Here is an 18,068-nt window from a genome sequence, read left to right as displayed (position 1 = left end):
CATCGGAATTCCAAACTTTTCCCCGAACGACGCGTTGGAATTCCAGACTCCCCCCAATATCGCACTCTTAATAACTGGACTTCCAGACTGTCTTCCCCCATGAAACGCCTTCAAAGTCATACTCTAAATCTATAGAAGGCGTTGGACTGCCAACCCCCCCCCCGCGGCCTGCCAAGAAACCTTTCCTCCCCCTCCCTTTACACATGCCAAATTTTTGGGATCCCAATTTAGAAACCTTAAATCAGGTGGTGTACGACGTGCATTCTCTAAATTCAGTAAATTTCCATCGTCAACCGTGTAATTGAATGGGATTATTTTGAAATTTTAAAACGCTTGAAATATCACAAACAAATAGGCCTATGTTGATAAATAATATAAATACAAGCTAAAACCGTTGGGGTTCGATAATGAACCCCACAAAACTAACCGAGTATATTGGAAAATGCCATACGGCCGGGCGGTTTCACAAGTTGCCGGCTCGATCATGTCATCCGCCGCCTGCCTTAAATGGTCAAATGTGTGTTTTACTAAGCTCATCAGTCTTGTATATTTATTGAATATACCTTGCAAGACAACATGTTTTGGTGATATTTTAATTTGACTTGTATCATTTTTCTTTACAACTTTGCAAAGCCATCACTTTTCTTTTATGTGATTTTTGATGTACAAATCGTATGTACGTGTGTACCACATCGTCTACACCAGGTCAAAATATCCAGGCCAAACCCTATTGTTCAACGGATAAGTGTCTCACTGTCTGTATAGAATTGAAAACTCATTGACAATTAAGAGCACATTCCTCAAGCACATAGTTGGCATTAAGATAAATTGAGTGTCCGCCACTTGAAATCATTTCTGGTATTTATAGCTATAATGAAAAAGAGTAATGGTAACAGTAATGTATGGTGGTGTATTTACAATTGATATTGAATGTATAATTACATCTCAAATCCTAGAATATATCCCGTTATTTTTGGTATTTGTAAAAACCTATTGTTAGATTTGCAGTTGAATATATGTGTTGAAAGAATATGGGAGGTTGCTGTCTGCGCTTTGAACTTCGAGTCTGCGCTTTGAAAACAAAACCTGACAAAAATCGAATTTTGTTAACTTGGGAACGCTAAAGATGCGTAATTACTAATTAGCCTGCGCTGATCGTAAAAATGAGTAATTTCAGTTGATGAACGGCAGCGGCGCGTTCGTAGTTCGAACGAAACGTATCTATCGTACAGGTGGTCGGCCCTGATTTGGTAAAATGATCTAACTTGAAATTAAAATCGCTCTTTCGAGAAAAAGAGCTTTAAAGTTTGAACACTTGACGTTTTTCTTTTTGAATAAAATAAATTATTAAACAGATCTAATGTCTTAGAAAATATAAAAATCTCAATATTTGGTGGCATGGTGGTGATTTTACTGAGGATGTCACCAATGGAAAGAGCGGCCTCACATTACCCATGATATGGATTTATCTCAAAATGTCCCAATTTCAAGTTAGATCGTTTTACCAAATCAGGGCCGTGGTGTGCTTAGCCTGAGTCGCTCGGCCCCTATCTCAAAACTATATATTAAACACGGCGGGATAAAATCGCGGTACTTTAGTAGTCTGGCAAGCAAATTAACGCTTAATAACGCTGAAGTTGTGGCAATTTGAACACATTTATGACGTCACACGTTTTCGTACGGTGTCCACGTACTGAAAACTAATTCACGTCAAAATACGGTATAACAATAGTGCCCATCACCCGGTCACCTTTTTATGTAAACATTTTTGATCTTAGAAATACGTAAATCGTCAATATTGTTCACGGCTCATTACATCTATAGCATAAACATTACTTTTATCACGACAGTAAATTTTGAAGTTTAAAACATCGAAACTAGTTTCCACCCACCTGGTTTTAATATGCTAAAACGGGTGAGAATTATAAACGCTAAGTCAAGAATATGTAGGTGTTTATTTACTTTGAGCAAGCTTATGCAGGTACCGAAATTAGACCAGTGCTATATCCAAAAACGGATTTTAGCTGTATAGCTTCCTTCCGAGGTCCAATGAATTATGATGAGTTTTGGTTTGTCAGAGATTGCGGGATTTTGCATTTTGTAATGTCATGTTCACGACAATGACGACATTCGATCTCCAGCCATTATAAGTAAGTGCCGACATTCGACCAGCGATTATGTTTATGTTAACGACATTGCCGACTTTTGATCCGCGTTTTACATGTCATATTAACTGCAGTGCCGAAAGTTGACCAGCGTTTGTGTCATTGACGACAGTGCCGAAATTGAACCAAATATGTCAGGTTAATGATTGTGCCGAAATTTGATCAGCGTTTACGCCATTTTTTTTATAAACTACAGTGCTGAAATTCTTTCGGCGTTTCTGTCATATCAACAACAGTGCCAGAGTGTTTGTCATGATAACGACAGGGCCACAATGTGATCAATGTTTATGTCGTGTTTACGATAGTGCCGAAATGCGACACACATTTGTGTCACTTTAACTACAATGCCGAAATTAAACGAACGTGTATGCGTCATGTAAACAACAGTGTCGAAATGCGACCAACGTTTACGTCATGTAACGACAGTGCCGAAATTCGACAAGTTTGCTTCTGTGTGACATTGGATTGGTGTTTTTCACGGTGCCAAAGTTTTCGTTACCGACATTAATTTTGTATTTTGACATGAGCTGCTATATGGAATGACTTGTGTGTTTCGGTACAAAATTGCACTAACGAAAGAAGTGACTGAGCCGAAGTGCAATTTCCTGGCAAAAACAAGTTCCAGTGACTTTAAATTTAATTTTGAAATATCGCGAGAAAACTCGTAATACTTGCCAGCGTTACATGTACATGATTATTGTTGACAAATACAATTGCTTTTGTACTGAATTACCGAAGCATGACCTATTACATAATTTTCATCTATTGTATTTCGGACATTATTGCTCCAATTTTTGCATGATAAGGTACCGATTGTTCATCGATAGCAGTATGTTTATGACACAAACAGATTTGCAAACAAAACTTATGTTGAAAATCGAATTCCACCTCGTGATGATTTTACCTCAAGTTCGATCACCTTTGATATCACCACGATCACGTGACATGATTATGTGAAACTAGACCGGTATACAATAAAAGTATTTTCTTGATAGAATCTCCTAAGGTGGCGAACTCTATTTGATGTTGGCATACCTTTTGGTTGCTTTCGCTATCAGCGATCTGCGTTTACGATTTTGACGTTATTAGACCATTTTCTATCGCAAATGGCTGGGAGTCTATGGCATGCATCAAAGTAGTTGTGATAGTGCTTTGATTTGTTCAACTTTTGCCGTTTTAAACTGGATGGTGTGAAGAGTTTATCATCAACTTATAGACCTTGTACTTGCTTCCTGATTCCAGTGAGTCAACATTCCATCATCTCCAACGGCATAGTTCATTAACGTCATGTAGCAAATATAGAGTTTAAAGGTTGACCTCAAACTTTGGAGTATGAGTTTATGTACCCAATGTATTCAACAAAAGTAATTTCATAACGTACAAATATATTGGCGTGAAGAACTGTGTCTTAATGAGAAGGTTTTAAATTATAATGTAGGGCCTACATGTACAATGGTCTGATTTATGCCATGTTTCAGCTTCAACACAATTTGAGCAGATAGCGAGATTCATGGCCTCTTACCACGGACTCATGGATAACACAAATTCACTTTTTGTAACGTCACCAACGGAATCAAAATCTAAATCTAAATTGGATTTGTACTGAACATTTTGCCTCAATTTCGAAAAGTTCGTTCAAGCAGAGTTTTTGTGACATATTTAACTTCTAATAACTTTGACTTCTGGTAATGCGGTAAATGAAACAGCGGGTTTCGAGGACTTCACATGACCCATTTTCAGCACTTTATTGAACCAAAAGTAACTTCACTCAGATATTCGATGCCATGCAAATTCGGAACTTGAGTAGATAAAATTTAACAAAGGAATTTGGGCTTATATTCAGCATTTAACTATTCTGTACCCGACCAGGACACTTTATTTTCATCATTATTTTCTGTCGCAAATGGGCATCTACGGCACGCAACAAGTACTTGTGGTAGTACTTTAATTCGTCTCGCTTCTGCTTATTTGAAAACAGGAGGTTTGAAGAGTTTCTCATCACCGGCGCAAAGTAGGACTTATATTCATAATGGCTTCAAATGTCCTAACATCAAGCATTCTGCAAACTGTTTCTACGACAATGCATTCCTCACCAAGTGATAGTGACAGTCTTAATACAACAATGCATTCATCACCAGGTGGTAGAGACTTCGTCTTCGACAACATCCCTGAAAGACTCACCATTGGTATTATTACCCTCATCATCTCAATGGTTGGTATCTTCGGTAATAGCCTCACCATCTTCGCCGTCTTCCTATCCAGGAAACTTCGTACCATTACCAATGTGTTCGTGGTCAACTTAGCCGTGGCCGACCTATTAACTTGCATGGTTCTTCCTTGGAATGCAGTGGGGGTGTTGTATCCACCGAGTGATGAATACCCGCTTCCTGACATGATCTGCAAATTCGCAGCTCTTGTGCTCTACACATGCGCAGGATGTAGTGTGTACACTTTAGCGGCAATCTCCATCAATAGGTACTTCTTAATAACCCGTCAGAGTAAAAGATACAGGGCTTTCTATAGCAGAACCAAGATGGCGACCATAGTGACTGTCGTTTGGATCTGGCCTCTTCTTGTTGCTCTTGTCCCTCCGCTCTGTGGACTTGGAGAGCTTGGATTCACGGCTAAATACAGCTCGTGTACCCATGACACTTCCCATCCATTATCGGACTATTACAGTATGCTACAAGCGGCTCTTCTGTTTCCAGTACCTTTAACCATCATTGTCGTCTGTTACGTGAAGGTATTTTTACATCTGAAAAGTCACCACAGAAATATGAAAGATCAGGTGAACAGAGAGGTATCTGAGAATGCATCTGTGAGTCAAGCCTCACTGAGCAACCGGCACAGTGTAGTAGTGTATCCGACCCCGACTGAAAAACGGAAACAATTAAGCAGACGACAGGTCGAGATTACGAAAAATCTCTTCTACGTCGTCGTGGTGTTCCTCATTTGCATATTACCTTATGGAATATGTTTAATGATTCCGCCTAGCGATCCGTTAATACCTTGGGTAGCGACTATATTTCTATTAAACTCGTGCCTAAATTGGATGATATACGCAACGAAGCATCCGCATTTCAAGACTGTGTATAGACTAATTTTGAATTGCCAATGTGCAAAAATACCAGAACAATCTGCTTTTCTGAGATCATTTAGGAGCACGTTTGCAAGATGATACAGGACCTATGTTTATAACTTTTAAAATGGAAGAGGGCTCCAGGTGATTTTTATACAATGTTTATATAGTTATTTACTCTACTTTTGCTAGCCTATAATAAATAGGTGGGTGCATTATTTTTTGTTTGTTTGTAATGACATGAACTTTTTGTTGAGTCCATTCTTTATTGAAAAAGGTTTCTTATTTCTAAGAATTACTAATAATGATAATACTCGCATGTTCAAAAGAGTTCGTTCCCTATTATCTAATACTGATAAAAGTAGGGGTCCCTCAAGGTTCAATTCTGGGTCTTTTTATTTTTTTAATCAATTATAGTATGCTACTGATAATAATCATGTATGTAGCCTTATGAAACATTCTCGCACAAACTGCAAAGCCTTTCGTTGTCATGCATGTTTGTAACGAATATCAAACCGTGATAAAAGTGTAAATTGCGTACCAAATTTTAGTTGCAGCACTGTTTATCATTCCGAAACTCAAATAAGGTTGTACTATTTAAGGTCATTTGGATTGGTCAGAAGATAGAAATTTGTCTTCAGATTACAAACAGGTGGTTCTCGTAGATAATATCTTTTGCGTACAAATAGTAGAAGCTATAGCAAATATTGCACATGACGTTTAGTATAGAAAATGCAGATGTCTGCGTTCAAGGTGTAACACAGCTCCCCAAATCGTTCGACGACGGTTTTATCAATTTTTTTAAACATAATACCAGAGAATACTACGTATATATGAATCGTTTTAGACCTAGATTTTTTTTCATAACTTTTGTCGAGATCAAAATGAAAAGTGAACATTGACTGTGGTTATGTTCCAACTTACTTACAAAGCGAAGTTTCACGAAATCAGAAATGATAATTATTCTCACATTACAGTTTCTGAATTGTTGTTTTCTTTTCAAAAATGAAATCTGCACATTGTATTCCTATATCAAATTAGATATTAAATATGATATAACGCATGCTGATATGCAGGAAAGTGTAACGAGTCAATGTTTTTCAATCAAGAATGTCATTGGACTCAGCAGGCTGGTACACATGGTACACAAATGTGTTAATAATACCGTTTTCCGCTCAAAATATTGCGCATGTTCGGTTTAAATAATAGGCATCTGCTTGTACATGGTGGGATGATTGATTGGTTGATTGATTGATTGATTGATTGACATGTTGATTGATTAATATGTCGATTTTGTATAAATTAACTTATCGATTAATTGAATGACTGTTTGATTGAAGGGTCGAGGCTGTAGCTGGCCTGTAGCTGGCCTGTAGATGGCCTGTAGATGGCCTGTAGCTGGCCTGTAGCTGGCCTGTAGCTGGCCTGTAGCCGGCCTGTAGCTGACCTGTAGCTGGCCTGTAGCTGACCTGTAGCTGGCCTGTAGATGGCCTGTAGATGGCCTGTAGCTGGCCTGTAGCTGGCCTGTAGCTGGCCTGTAGCTGGCCTGTAGCCGGCCTGGAGCGGGCCTGGAGCGGGCCTGTAGCCGACCTGTGCTGAGCAAGTCTGTATAGCGAGGTATAACCGACTTTATCCCACACATAAACAACCAAAGGGTAATGCCCCAGTCAGGACTCCTCCCCCATGCTCAGTCCCATTCAGTTTAGAACAAGGTCCAGATTTCTCCAGTTGATTTCTCCAGTGGACTGATTTGCCTTCATGGGTTAAGTAAAGACGTGGTGTAGAGTTTAGTTTGAAAGGGCAGGTGGAATTCAGAGATGCTTGAACCAGGGACCTCCAATTGCAGTTAAGTATATTAACGGTCTATGCAAAACAGATAAACATGATCAATAAAGGGTAAATTACTTCATTAAATGAAATTGATATCAGTACTTTAATTCGCATTTGGTTAGATCTTCTAATTCCCTTATTTTTTTGACAATGTTTTTATGCCAATAATGATTCAATAAATCATCCAGCATCCAATAATAGAAACCGCTAAATATTGTAGGATATTATTCAGACATAACAATGACTTTATATTTTTAATAAAACAGATTTTCGGCATAAACACAGCAGTTACACCAACACATATTTTCCTTATAAACTTTGTTAATTTGTGCGTGACACAGTGTTGGAGTTGTTACGCCTTGCACATCCTATCAGTTTCACCTCACCAATAGTTTCCGTCATCAGGAAATCAACCTATTGGCTTTCCGTGATACCTCCACCGTGTGTTTAATTTGGAGCCGTTCCCACAAAACTCAAAAGCTCTGAGATTTTAATACAGGCATTGTATTTATATACTAAAAAGCTACAGTTTTTAGAATGCCTGCAGCAGCTAGAGGGCTGCCCGTCATTTGAATAAAATTGCCTGTCCTAATTTAACCTTTAAAACATTTACCAGACTTCAGCAGCCCATTGGGGGGTCAAATATGTAGGCTATGGCCTTGTTTTGCAAATTTGGTCCACTAAAAAGGTCAACAGCCTTTCTGAACATCACCTACAATTATAGCATCTGTCAAAGGCATTAACTTTGCCCGTCCCAAGGAGCAAACTCCCCGTCTAAAATAACGGGCAGACGGGTACAATCGGGTGTATTGTCTGCAACTTTTACCAAAATTAAAAGTCATTTTTATGCTTTGGCACCTGTATGACCTTTGACCTCCGATGACCCTCTCTAAATGTATTTATTTATTTATTTATATATTTATTTATTTATTTATTTATTTATTTATTTATTTATTTATTTATTTATTTATTTATTTATTTATTTATTTATTTATTTATGTATTTATTTATTTATTTATATATTTATTTATTTATTATTTATGTATTCATTTAAATATTGTATAGGCCTATCTTTCTCTAATACCTTATTAATAAATTTATAAATATATGTATTGAGAATTATAGTGAATGGGGAAAAAATATGGAAATTGCCTAAACTTATAAAATTGTCCATAATTTTTTATTTTGGAGACAACAAGCCCAAGACTGTGGGCTATGGCTTATTTTGCCTGGTGATTATGTCAATGAAATGGACAAATTATCAGCTGTTTATTAAAATACGAAAACTGTGGGAAATGTTGATATTCACATTATTTGATGCATAGCACGGCGTGCAAAGGCGTGCAGAAGTTCATGAGCTGCATGTCTGCTGTGTGATTTAGAGGCTGTGCAATATAAGGGACCGTTCACAAACACTTTTTAGGGGGGCCTGATAAAAAAATTCATCGCGAAAATTTTCGCCCCCACCCTTTTAAGATCTCAAAAATTTCAGCCCCCCCCCCTTTTTTTGACCATTGGGGGGTCAAATATGTAGACTATGGCCTTGTTTTGCAAATTTGGTCTACTAAAAAGGTCAACAGCCTTTCTGAACATCACCTACAATTATAGCATCTGTCAAAGGCATTAACTTTGCTCGTCCCAAGGAGCAAACTCCCCGTCTAAAATAACGGGCAGACGGGTACAATCGGGTGTATTGTCTGCAACTTTTACCAAAATTAAAAGTCATTTTTATGCTTTGGCACCTATATGACCTTTGACCTCCGATAACCCTCTCTAAATGTATTTATTTATTTATTTATTTATTTATTTATTTATTTATTTATTTATCTATTTATTTATTTATTTATTTATTTATTTATTTATTTATTTATGTATTTATTTATTTATTTATTTGTCTATCTATTTATTTTATCTATTTATCAGGCATTTATGTTGCAGGCATTCCAGAGCAGTTTTATGATAACGTTTAATTCGCAATGCACTGTGGGATATGATTTGCATGGTCAAAGGTTAACAAATTATGTACTCACAGTGGACAGGTTGAAACGTCTGTAGTTCTGCCAGTCTGATTGACCCACATCTTGGCACAAGTTCAAATACAAAGAACACATAGCCAAAAGGACCTTACCACATCATAGGAGTCAATTGCATCTTTTAGCATGGGAAGGGGGTATTTCCGGTATTGGCTCCTATGATGATCAATCAATACCCCTTATCATGCCCTATGAAAACAATGTGAACATCCCTTAAAAAGTTGGGACTCCGCTTCCATTTGACACCACTCGGGGGAGTGGTGGTTTCACACCTTCTTGGCATTTCGAGATATTCCTATTTAAATTAAGACCAAAAGGTTAGTCAGTAAGTAAGATACACCTTCGGGTCAGCAAAAAGATTGTCACTTCAAACAAGAAGAGTCTTTCAAAAAGACACAGTTCACGGATCAGGTGTATAGTAATTTGTTCGAACTTTCCATTTCATATGCTAACTTACTCTGCACTGATCTTACAATAAATTAGTGATTTGAGGCATAATGATAGGCCTACCTATATCCTGACTCTGATAACTCTCCAGCAAGAAACTAATTGAAATACAAACTTTCAAATCAATATCAATATCATAGGCCTATTGAAATTCAATTATACCATGCAGATAATAACCTTGGCCCAATAATTATTAGGGTTCCAATTAATATAACCAAACATTATTGGGTAGATAACAGGAACTAAATTTCGTCAGTTGGAAGTAATTGAGTAAATCGCCTGTATCAAAATACCTAGTGTATTGTTCATATATGCTCAGCCTGATCACAAAATAAACAATATCATTGACCTGACCCACCAATCAGTAAAGCCTATTATAATCATGTGATGGCTCAATCCAATAGTAAACATGCTTAGAAAAAAAAAAAAGCACTGAAAAAAATAGTCCTGGCTGCCATTGTCTCAATACAAGATAAGATGTGCTAAAAAGTCCTTGTCGTGTCATGTGGCACAGGATTAGATAAAGGGATACAAACCTTGAGAAATTAGGAACTATTTCCTAGTCTCTTAACCGCAGTGTTGATGGGCTAGAATAGCTATTCAAGACAGAGTGTATGTAAGGGATAAACTGTGCATGAGAATGAGATATGGGTTCAAGTGAGGGAAATGTTCACTTGGTGAACAAAAATACAAAAAAAAACTCAATTTCAGAAATCATTGGCCAGTGAGTGTTTATGGTATGTATCTTGCTTTGATATGTCGACATAATATGCCAGGTTTTGTGGGAATGGGTCACGTTCTAGAGCATTGGGGTCCCAGACGCACAAATATGTAGGCTCTATACGGTATGCCATTTGGTAATTGGGTATTCTAAAACGTCGTTGAGCAATTTACTTCGGGAAGGTGCAATAATATTATGTGCAATAGATCTATTACGTATTTTTGGCAAGCTAGGGGGACCAATTCTTGGCAGGTCAAAAGAAGGGGATAGGATGTTTTTGGCACACATTTATGGTACTTTTTTCACGCCCCAAAAAAGGCGTAGAAAAACAACACTGAAAACGTTCAAATATGCCAAATTTCCTGTTCGCATGAAATCTAATAATCAGACTATTTGATATAGGCCCTAGGCCTATATGCTCATGTCATGATAAAGTTGTAAACGGGTATGGGGAAAGACTTCTGGGGTGCCAAGGATTTGTGGCAAATGAAAGGGAGGAATTGAAGCGATTTTTTTTAAATGATTTGAAATCGAGGTGGTATGCAGCCACAACGGCATTTTCAAACTCGTGCCGAACTTTTTTAAATGCCAATTTTGGGTGAGCACACTAAGAAATATATATCCCTGAAATAGTTCCCCTCCACGGGCCGGGGGGGGCACTCCAATAATAAAGTGACATGGGTGTGTGTCCGCAACTTTCAACGTGAGGCCTTGCAGAATTGTGAAATTAAGGGTATTTCAGGGGCAAATTATTTCAAAAAACGGGTGTCTTTCGCGGGGAGATGCTAAAAATTGGGGTCCTTGGAGGTAATGCATATTATGCTAAGGGGCCTTTCGAAGAAGATCCTAAAAATTGGTTCTTTCGGGACAGATTCTAAAAATTGAGTCTTTTGTAGACTAAAAATTTAGTCTTTTGTAGGATTTTTTTCCAAAAAATGAGTTTTGGGATAGTAAAAATTGGCCTTCTGGGGAAAAACAAGAAAAATATGGGGTCTTTCGAGAAAAGGGTGGTTGGTCTTGGGGGGGGTCTTTGTTGGAAAACATGTATTTGGCGGGGAGAGAACGGGCAGAAAAACAGTGTTTTAATCCCGAATCATCATGAGTACTGAGTGTCCCTCCGAACCAATTCAATAAAGATCTGACAGTATTAAAATTCAATAAATGCTGCTCTTTCAAATCAGTGTCTATGTTTGATAGCTTTTGATGTTCAAACCGATCCTCAAAATCCTCACAAAATCCCGCGCGTGTGACTGAAATCTGGCTGACTGCATTTATTGGCAGAACACCCGTAAAAACATGAAATATGATATGAAGGCGATGAAAAGATTAGCCTGTGGGGATCAACACGCACCCTCTGGAATTTCAAATGTATTATACCGGTTAACCTTTGACGTTGAACTTGACCCCAGAACTTTGCATTCCCATGGTGATCTAAACTGATCTTTCAAAACTAGGTTATCGGTTTGTTTATGTCATGTTTGCAACGTGAAGCGGTGCAGCCATTGCGATAGATGGTTTGCTTGTGTGGTATTTTACTCTTCTTGTATGTCTGTCTGTCTGTCTATCTATCTGTCTGTCAGTGTGTGTGTCTGTCTGTCTGTGTCTGTCTGGTGCATGTCTGTCTGTCCCGGCTTTTTATATATCATCCCCAGATATTATCTATTTGTAGAACTCTTTGACTTGACCTGTTTAAACGGTCACTCTGACTCTGTTCAGAGACACGCTTGGGTCCTGATGGGACCAGCCTCAAACAAAATGCTCAAGTCAAGCAAACGAAAATCCTATATATTTAAACCATGTTAGCTGCATGCTCAGTAGCGGCGCCACAGGGGGCATGAGGGGGCAAATTGCCCCCTGTTACCCCCCACCCCCACCCCCGTAAAACCCAAAATTACGAAAACATCCTTTTTTTGCTGCAATTTTGCGCAACATTTGTTGATTTTGCCCCCCACCCTGAAATTCACGTTGCCCCCTCAATGCCCCCCCCCCGAAAAAATCCTGGCGCCGCCACTGTACATGGCTCAATATGATGTTGGCCTATGAAACCCACAAAGTATAAATTTATTACTTTTTTTTCGAGATTTTCAAGGTATTGTATTTTCCTCATCCAGTCACATGAGATTTAATATTCTTAAAATATTCATCTGCACCATTTTGTAGGTCCTATATTATTGGGCAAAATGAACGTGATTTCATCTGAATTTAATAATAAGGTAGCCTACACATGTGTGGGTTTTTCAAAGAATAGGGCCTACGCCTTGCCACTTTAAAGCCGCGCTTCCCAATAGGTTCAAACGTTCATGCAAATAAGCTAAATTACAACAATAGGCCGATTAGATTTCGAGAAAATAGTGTCAGGCTATAGGCCTAATATAGGCCAATAAATAAGATGAACCTGTCAAAAGATATTGGCATAAAATTTTGAATATGCCCTATGACGTATCCGACAAGCATCATTCAAGAATCCTTAATTGTTTCCATGAATCTTTGTCATGAATGCTTTTATCAGGGGCTTATTTTTTAAAATAGTACAGGTATGATTGATTCATGTTTTGCAAATTCTTATATTGTCATCATTGGTGTGTGTTGTTCTGCTTTATCCTCATCAGTCTTTCATCTTTCCCCCCTCCTCGCTAAAAACGGGTGACGGGAATGTGCGGCCACATTGACCCCAATTTTTCAAGTCCCTCTCACCCAATGACCCCCTTTTTTGTTTTACTGAACTACCTCTCACCCAATGACCTCTTTTTTGTTTTACTGAACTATGCCTCTCACCCAATGACCCCCTGTTTGTTTTTCTGTCACCAAAAGACCCCCTGTTAAAATTTCAAAATTTTGGGTAAATTTCTGATAATCTCTCACTAAATGACCCTGTTTTTTTCATTAGATTTCTTCAATTTTTTTTCAAATTCTTAAACTTTTTGACCCAATATTTTTCCCAGTCTCACTGAATGACCCTCTTTTTCTTTTTTTTGGCAAGATTTTCCCCAGTCTCAAGAAAGACCCCTTTTTAGGGGCCTTCTAACTGAAATCCCCCCCTTCTTTTTTTTGTCGGTGTCTAGGCTCTCCCCGAAAGGCCCCTAGTTTCGAACTGCTGTCCGCACATCCCCGTCACTTCGAGTTGGATTTTAGTTGGATCCCTTATGGCCAGAACGAAGAATATTTTAAATGTTCTGAGACGTGTATATACCCAACCTCACCACCTCCACACATATCCCCATCCCCACCCTTCACCATGACCATCACACACACACAAAAAAAAACATCACACTTTATCATGTTTGGACAAATTGCTTTTATTTGATATTATTGCACAACGGCCCAACTTACAAAATAGTGGATTTCTTTCATTGCAATAATAATGATTATAATCATAACTAAATCTGACATAACTCTACAATCAGTGGTGGTGCCACGGGGAGCATGGGATAAAATCACCCAGTAGAAACCCCAAATTACGAAAATTGCCGCGTTTTGCTGCAATTTTGCCCAAAAATGCCCCCCCGACATAACGACTAAAAAACATAGCAAATCTGCAAATTAAAACAATTTGTAAACGAAATATCTTAAGAATGGTATTTGGCGAATGGGCTTTATGATGCCAATTTACTTTGATATAATTTAAAATAATTTCAAAGAACGAAATGATGCATGGAAGCCTTAAAAATGGAAAATAATTAGAAAAGAAGTATCAAGATATGCATAACCACTGAGGAAAATAAAAATGCCAAATATAATCACTTTAAATTACCTCAAATATGTTATGTTCACAAATATTCACTGCAACGTAAACATTAACAACAATAAGTTGCGTTTCTTTTCCCCAGTGTTCAGAGTAGGATTTACCAGGCGAGATGGGCGGAAATTTGGGAGGAAAAACTTAAATTAAGGGAAGGGGTATGAACGTTTGGACAGTATTTATTGTGGGACATTAGAGCACATCAGACATATCGAATTGCATTTTGAATACGAAGAATGTCCTTCTGATATCAAATAATTTTGATTTTTTGAAATTCGCAATGTAATACACATTTTATGGCAAATCATTAAAAATTGATATTTTTGATATTCGACAGTACTTGAAGTAAACTTTATAAATCTGATGATTTATACTTAAAGTGTATGTAGGTGGGATGAAAAGCCGACGATCAATTGAAAATGTTGACCTTTCGTATTGAAGATATGGATTTTCCTAAAACACCAAAAAATTAGGTCTTTTGGGAAAAAATCCATATCTTCAATATAAAAGGTCAAAATTTTCAATTGATCGTCGGCTTTTCCTCCCAGCTACATACACTTTAAGAATATATCATTAGATTTATAAAATTTATTTCGAGGACTGTTATATATCAAAAATTTGAAAAATATCAAATTTTAATAATTTGTCATAAAATTTGTATTAGTCGTGAATTTCAAAAATGAAAATTATTTGATATCAGAAAGACATGCTTCGTATTCAGAATGCAATTCGATACGTCTGAGGTGCTCTCATGTCCCACAAAAAATACTGTCGAAACGCCATAAACGCTCATTCTAGATCCCTTAAAAAGGAGCAAAAATTTTTTTTTTAAAGAGTAAAAAAGAGAGGGAATTGATTTAAAATAGGTTACGAGGGGATGATTTAAAATAGGTTACCATGGACATGGTTACAGGGTGGAGTTTTTTGTTCAAAATACGCCCCCACCCCCCTCCACTTTTTTCAAAATCTGCCCCCTAAATCCAGGTTACGGATAAACCTTCCCTTCGTCACAGCGCCCTCGTTTTTACTTTTCTTTACATTTCATTAATGATGGCAGTGTGACAGCTCACATTACTTACCCTATTACTTACCAGCAGAGAAAGGACATGCATTATTATTAATGCGGCAGTGCACACATTATTATTGTGTCCTACATGTAGTGTCCCAGTTTTTAGTGTGGGATCAAACTTTGAGATTATTCTTTCAATATAATTATACCAACAATTTCGAACTGCTGACGAATAGTCTCAAATAGGCCTATTTCCGAAAATTTGATAGGGGGCCTACTTGTTGCTGAATCGTCAACAATTATTGACGTTGGATATATTCAAGAAAAATGTCGAACTTTACGACGAGGACACGAGGTAATTATCGCAAATTTGTAATCTCTGATGGAATTTTTCAAAGAAATGCGTTAACCAGTAGGGAGTCTACATAACTAACCACCGATGATGAAATGGGCACTGTATGTGCAAACTAATTAGGCCTATTATAACTGGATTAAAACTTCTGGTTGTTACTGGTGACACTGAGTAGATTCATCTTATATGTCAGTATGGTAAAAAAACCAATATCTTACTTTCCTTTTGCATAATACATTTATCCTATGAGTCCACAAAAGTGTCTAACATCACGTTAATCCGCGTTTCTGAGAGTGCTGCGAAGTGATTATCCGTCATATACTACGTGAGGATCGTAACTTTACGGTATGGACCCGTACATAAAGTACCCGGGATAAAGTATTACATAACTAAGGACCGGTCAAAATATCTTAGTATCAATCTAGTAGGCTATACTACTAATCATCCTTTACAAAAACGTTGCAAACTCATATCGCCTGGACGCGTCAATAATTAGCGACCGGACACGATCCTGTGCACATCATTCCAGTTATATTATCATAAACAAACAAGTACTGAAGTCCGTTTGGCAGATAGATCCTTTCTAATAAACATTGCGGGAAACAGGTTTCCAACAAATCTTTGACAAAACTCCCATTATGGTGCTTGTCTAGTGTCTCGGCTTTTCATATCAAAGCTTTGCAACCATGTGTCACATTTTGCAGAAATGTTGTTATATAACAAATAAGTGGCAATAGTATCAAATATTCAAGTGTTTAATTCCAGTCTCATTTGAATCCATGTACATCTTTTTCATCCACACTGTATCCATATAGATAACAGAAGAAACCGTTTTAACCATATGAGAACTACCTGCCGATTGGCCAAAAAGAAGTTTTCATTATCAGTTGGCCCAATCAGCAACATTGTTAGAATAATTTCACCACGCAAAAAAATGGGGGTGAATTATTTGCAAAGCTCCATTCTGATTGGTGATTTAAGTGAAAATATCATGTAATTGACCACTCAGAGGTAATGTTAGATCGGCAGGTAGTGCTCAGTTAAACCTGATAACGTTGTTGCTCGTATATTGACTCGCTACGTTCAGGTCAGATCGCTTAAACACGGTTATTCCTTTCGAAAGTGTCTGTATCACGTACTGCGCTGAAGACTATAGATAATATTGCATGCAAAGGTCACAAAAATCACGACACAAATGATGATATAAACTCATGATATGTAATTGACAGGAGACCACCATCCAATTATGTGGGGTTACGTATTTGAAGATACTGTTTGGTTTGTGAAGTATTTATCTGACATACACTTCGTGTAAATTGTAACGTCTGACCGCGTATTATCATCGTCGTCATTTTGTTGAGGCATTGTTTGATTTTTGTACAACATTCAGACGTCAACACAATTAAGAATATGGCAGTTGGATAAAATATGGTCGCAGTTATCTCCGTTATAATGGTACAAGTGTTTTGTTCAATGAAGGACCTTTCATATGCAGCATCCATTTCTTGTATTGTGTATTTGTATTGTCCAAGTCATTCATTCACCGGAGAAATTATATTACAACATGTGTTTTCTTCCAACAAAGTAACGGTGAGTTTACTTCCTAAAGTAATGACAAATTGTTTCCATGTCTGAAATCTTTCACCTTAATTTCACAAAAATAGAATACATTTTCTAGTACAGTTGTAGAGTACGTAATTCCCCGGCTAATTCGGTTTACATAATGACGATGAACACCTTCTGTACTTTTTTTTTTTATTTCAGTGGAACACAAATAAATTGCGGGTGTGTAATGGCTATTATAATGTATCTACTTCTCCGGCGAATTCAGTTGAGGAATCATCATTTGATATAGCGCCATGTTGTTCAAGCTCGAGTTAATTATCCTACATACACCTCTGGTGCACAATTAACGGTCCGTACTCATTATAGTCCTCATGCGTGATCCACATATCCTTAAACGTTGATAAAGACGCAAGGATTGAGCCACCGAGCCACACGGAATATTTCCTTTCCGAGGGCGCTATAATTTTCACAGTCATTGGGGGCGCCATACTTTGTAACTCTCGCTGCATTCGATCAGTGATTCCCGGAAACATGGTCGAACCTCCTGACAACAGTACATTTCCATACATGTATCTTAATAAATCCGGATCGCATTTGAGAATACTACTCTGAGCCATTTGATGAATTCCAGGTGCTTCCATACCCAGGAAATAAGGTTGGAAAAGAGCTTCGGGACACCGGAACCTTTCGTTGCCAATGGTGAGGGTGTTACCGTCTGGAAGTACGTATTGGCTGGGTAATTTTTGCTCGGTTGTCGGATGAGTAGAGTTGTACATTTCTAAATCGAAGTCAAGAGCAACGTAACACATACGTTCTTTCATCTCTCTGATGATTTCTTGTTCGGCTGTATAAAGAAAACAAACCAAAAAAAGTACCGTTATATAGTTGAATATATGTGTTGAAAGCATATGTTAAGCGTTACTTTGCGTATTGAAAACCCAACCTGCGCTTGAAAACAAAACCTGACGAAAAATCGATTTTTCTTGAGTTGGTAACATTAAAGAGGATAATTACAAATAAGTACAAATTAGTCATTTCAGCTGATAAAATGGCAATGCTGCATTCGTAATCATGGTAATGGGGAAGAAGCGTGTATTGTTTTGGTAACCGGTAGTGTGCTTAGCCTG

The 18,068-nt window shown here is 37.7% G+C and overlaps 2 protein-coding genes across 2 annotated transcripts in view; one reads left to right on the top strand and one right to left on the bottom strand.

Moving 5' to 3' along the window:
* The first annotated feature begins 3,597 nt into the window (after positions 1-3,597).
* LOC140162508 (alpha-1B adrenergic receptor-like) lies at positions 3,598-5,489 on the top strand. The gene has a single exon (XM_072185753.1). It carries the CDS (start codon positions 4,195-4,197, stop codon positions 5,341-5,343), a length of 1,149 nt encoding a protein of 382 aa, XP_072041854.1. The 5' UTR covers positions 3,598-4,194; the 3' UTR covers positions 5,344-5,489.
* Positions 5,490-14,764: 9,275 nt separating this feature from the next.
* The window catches only part of LOC140162507 (actin, cytoplasmic-like), an 84,704-nt gene continuing 81,400 nt past the window's right edge, over positions 14,765-18,068 (bottom strand). The window contains exon 7 of the mRNA XM_072185752.1: positions 14,765-17,785. Within this exon, the coding sequence (XP_072041853.1) occupies positions 17,262-17,785 (524 nt within the window). The 3' untranslated portion in view covers positions 14,765-17,261. The remainder of the gene's footprint in view (positions 17,786-18,068) is intronic.

This window comes from Amphiura filiformis, chromosome 10 (genome assembly GCF_039555335.1).
Source record: "Amphiura filiformis chromosome 10, Afil_fr2py, whole genome shotgun sequence".
NCBI lineage: Eukaryota > Metazoa > Echinodermata > Ophiuroidea > Amphilepidida > Amphiuridae > Amphiura > Amphiura filiformis.
This window is presented reverse-complemented; position numbering and strand designations above follow the sequence as displayed.

Bases quoted from the DNA above. Each gene is read 5' to 3' on its own strand.
- LOC140162508 (XM_072185753.1), top strand. From the start codon at position 4,195: ATGGCTTCAAATGTCCTAACATCAAGCATTCTGCAAACTGTTTCTACG.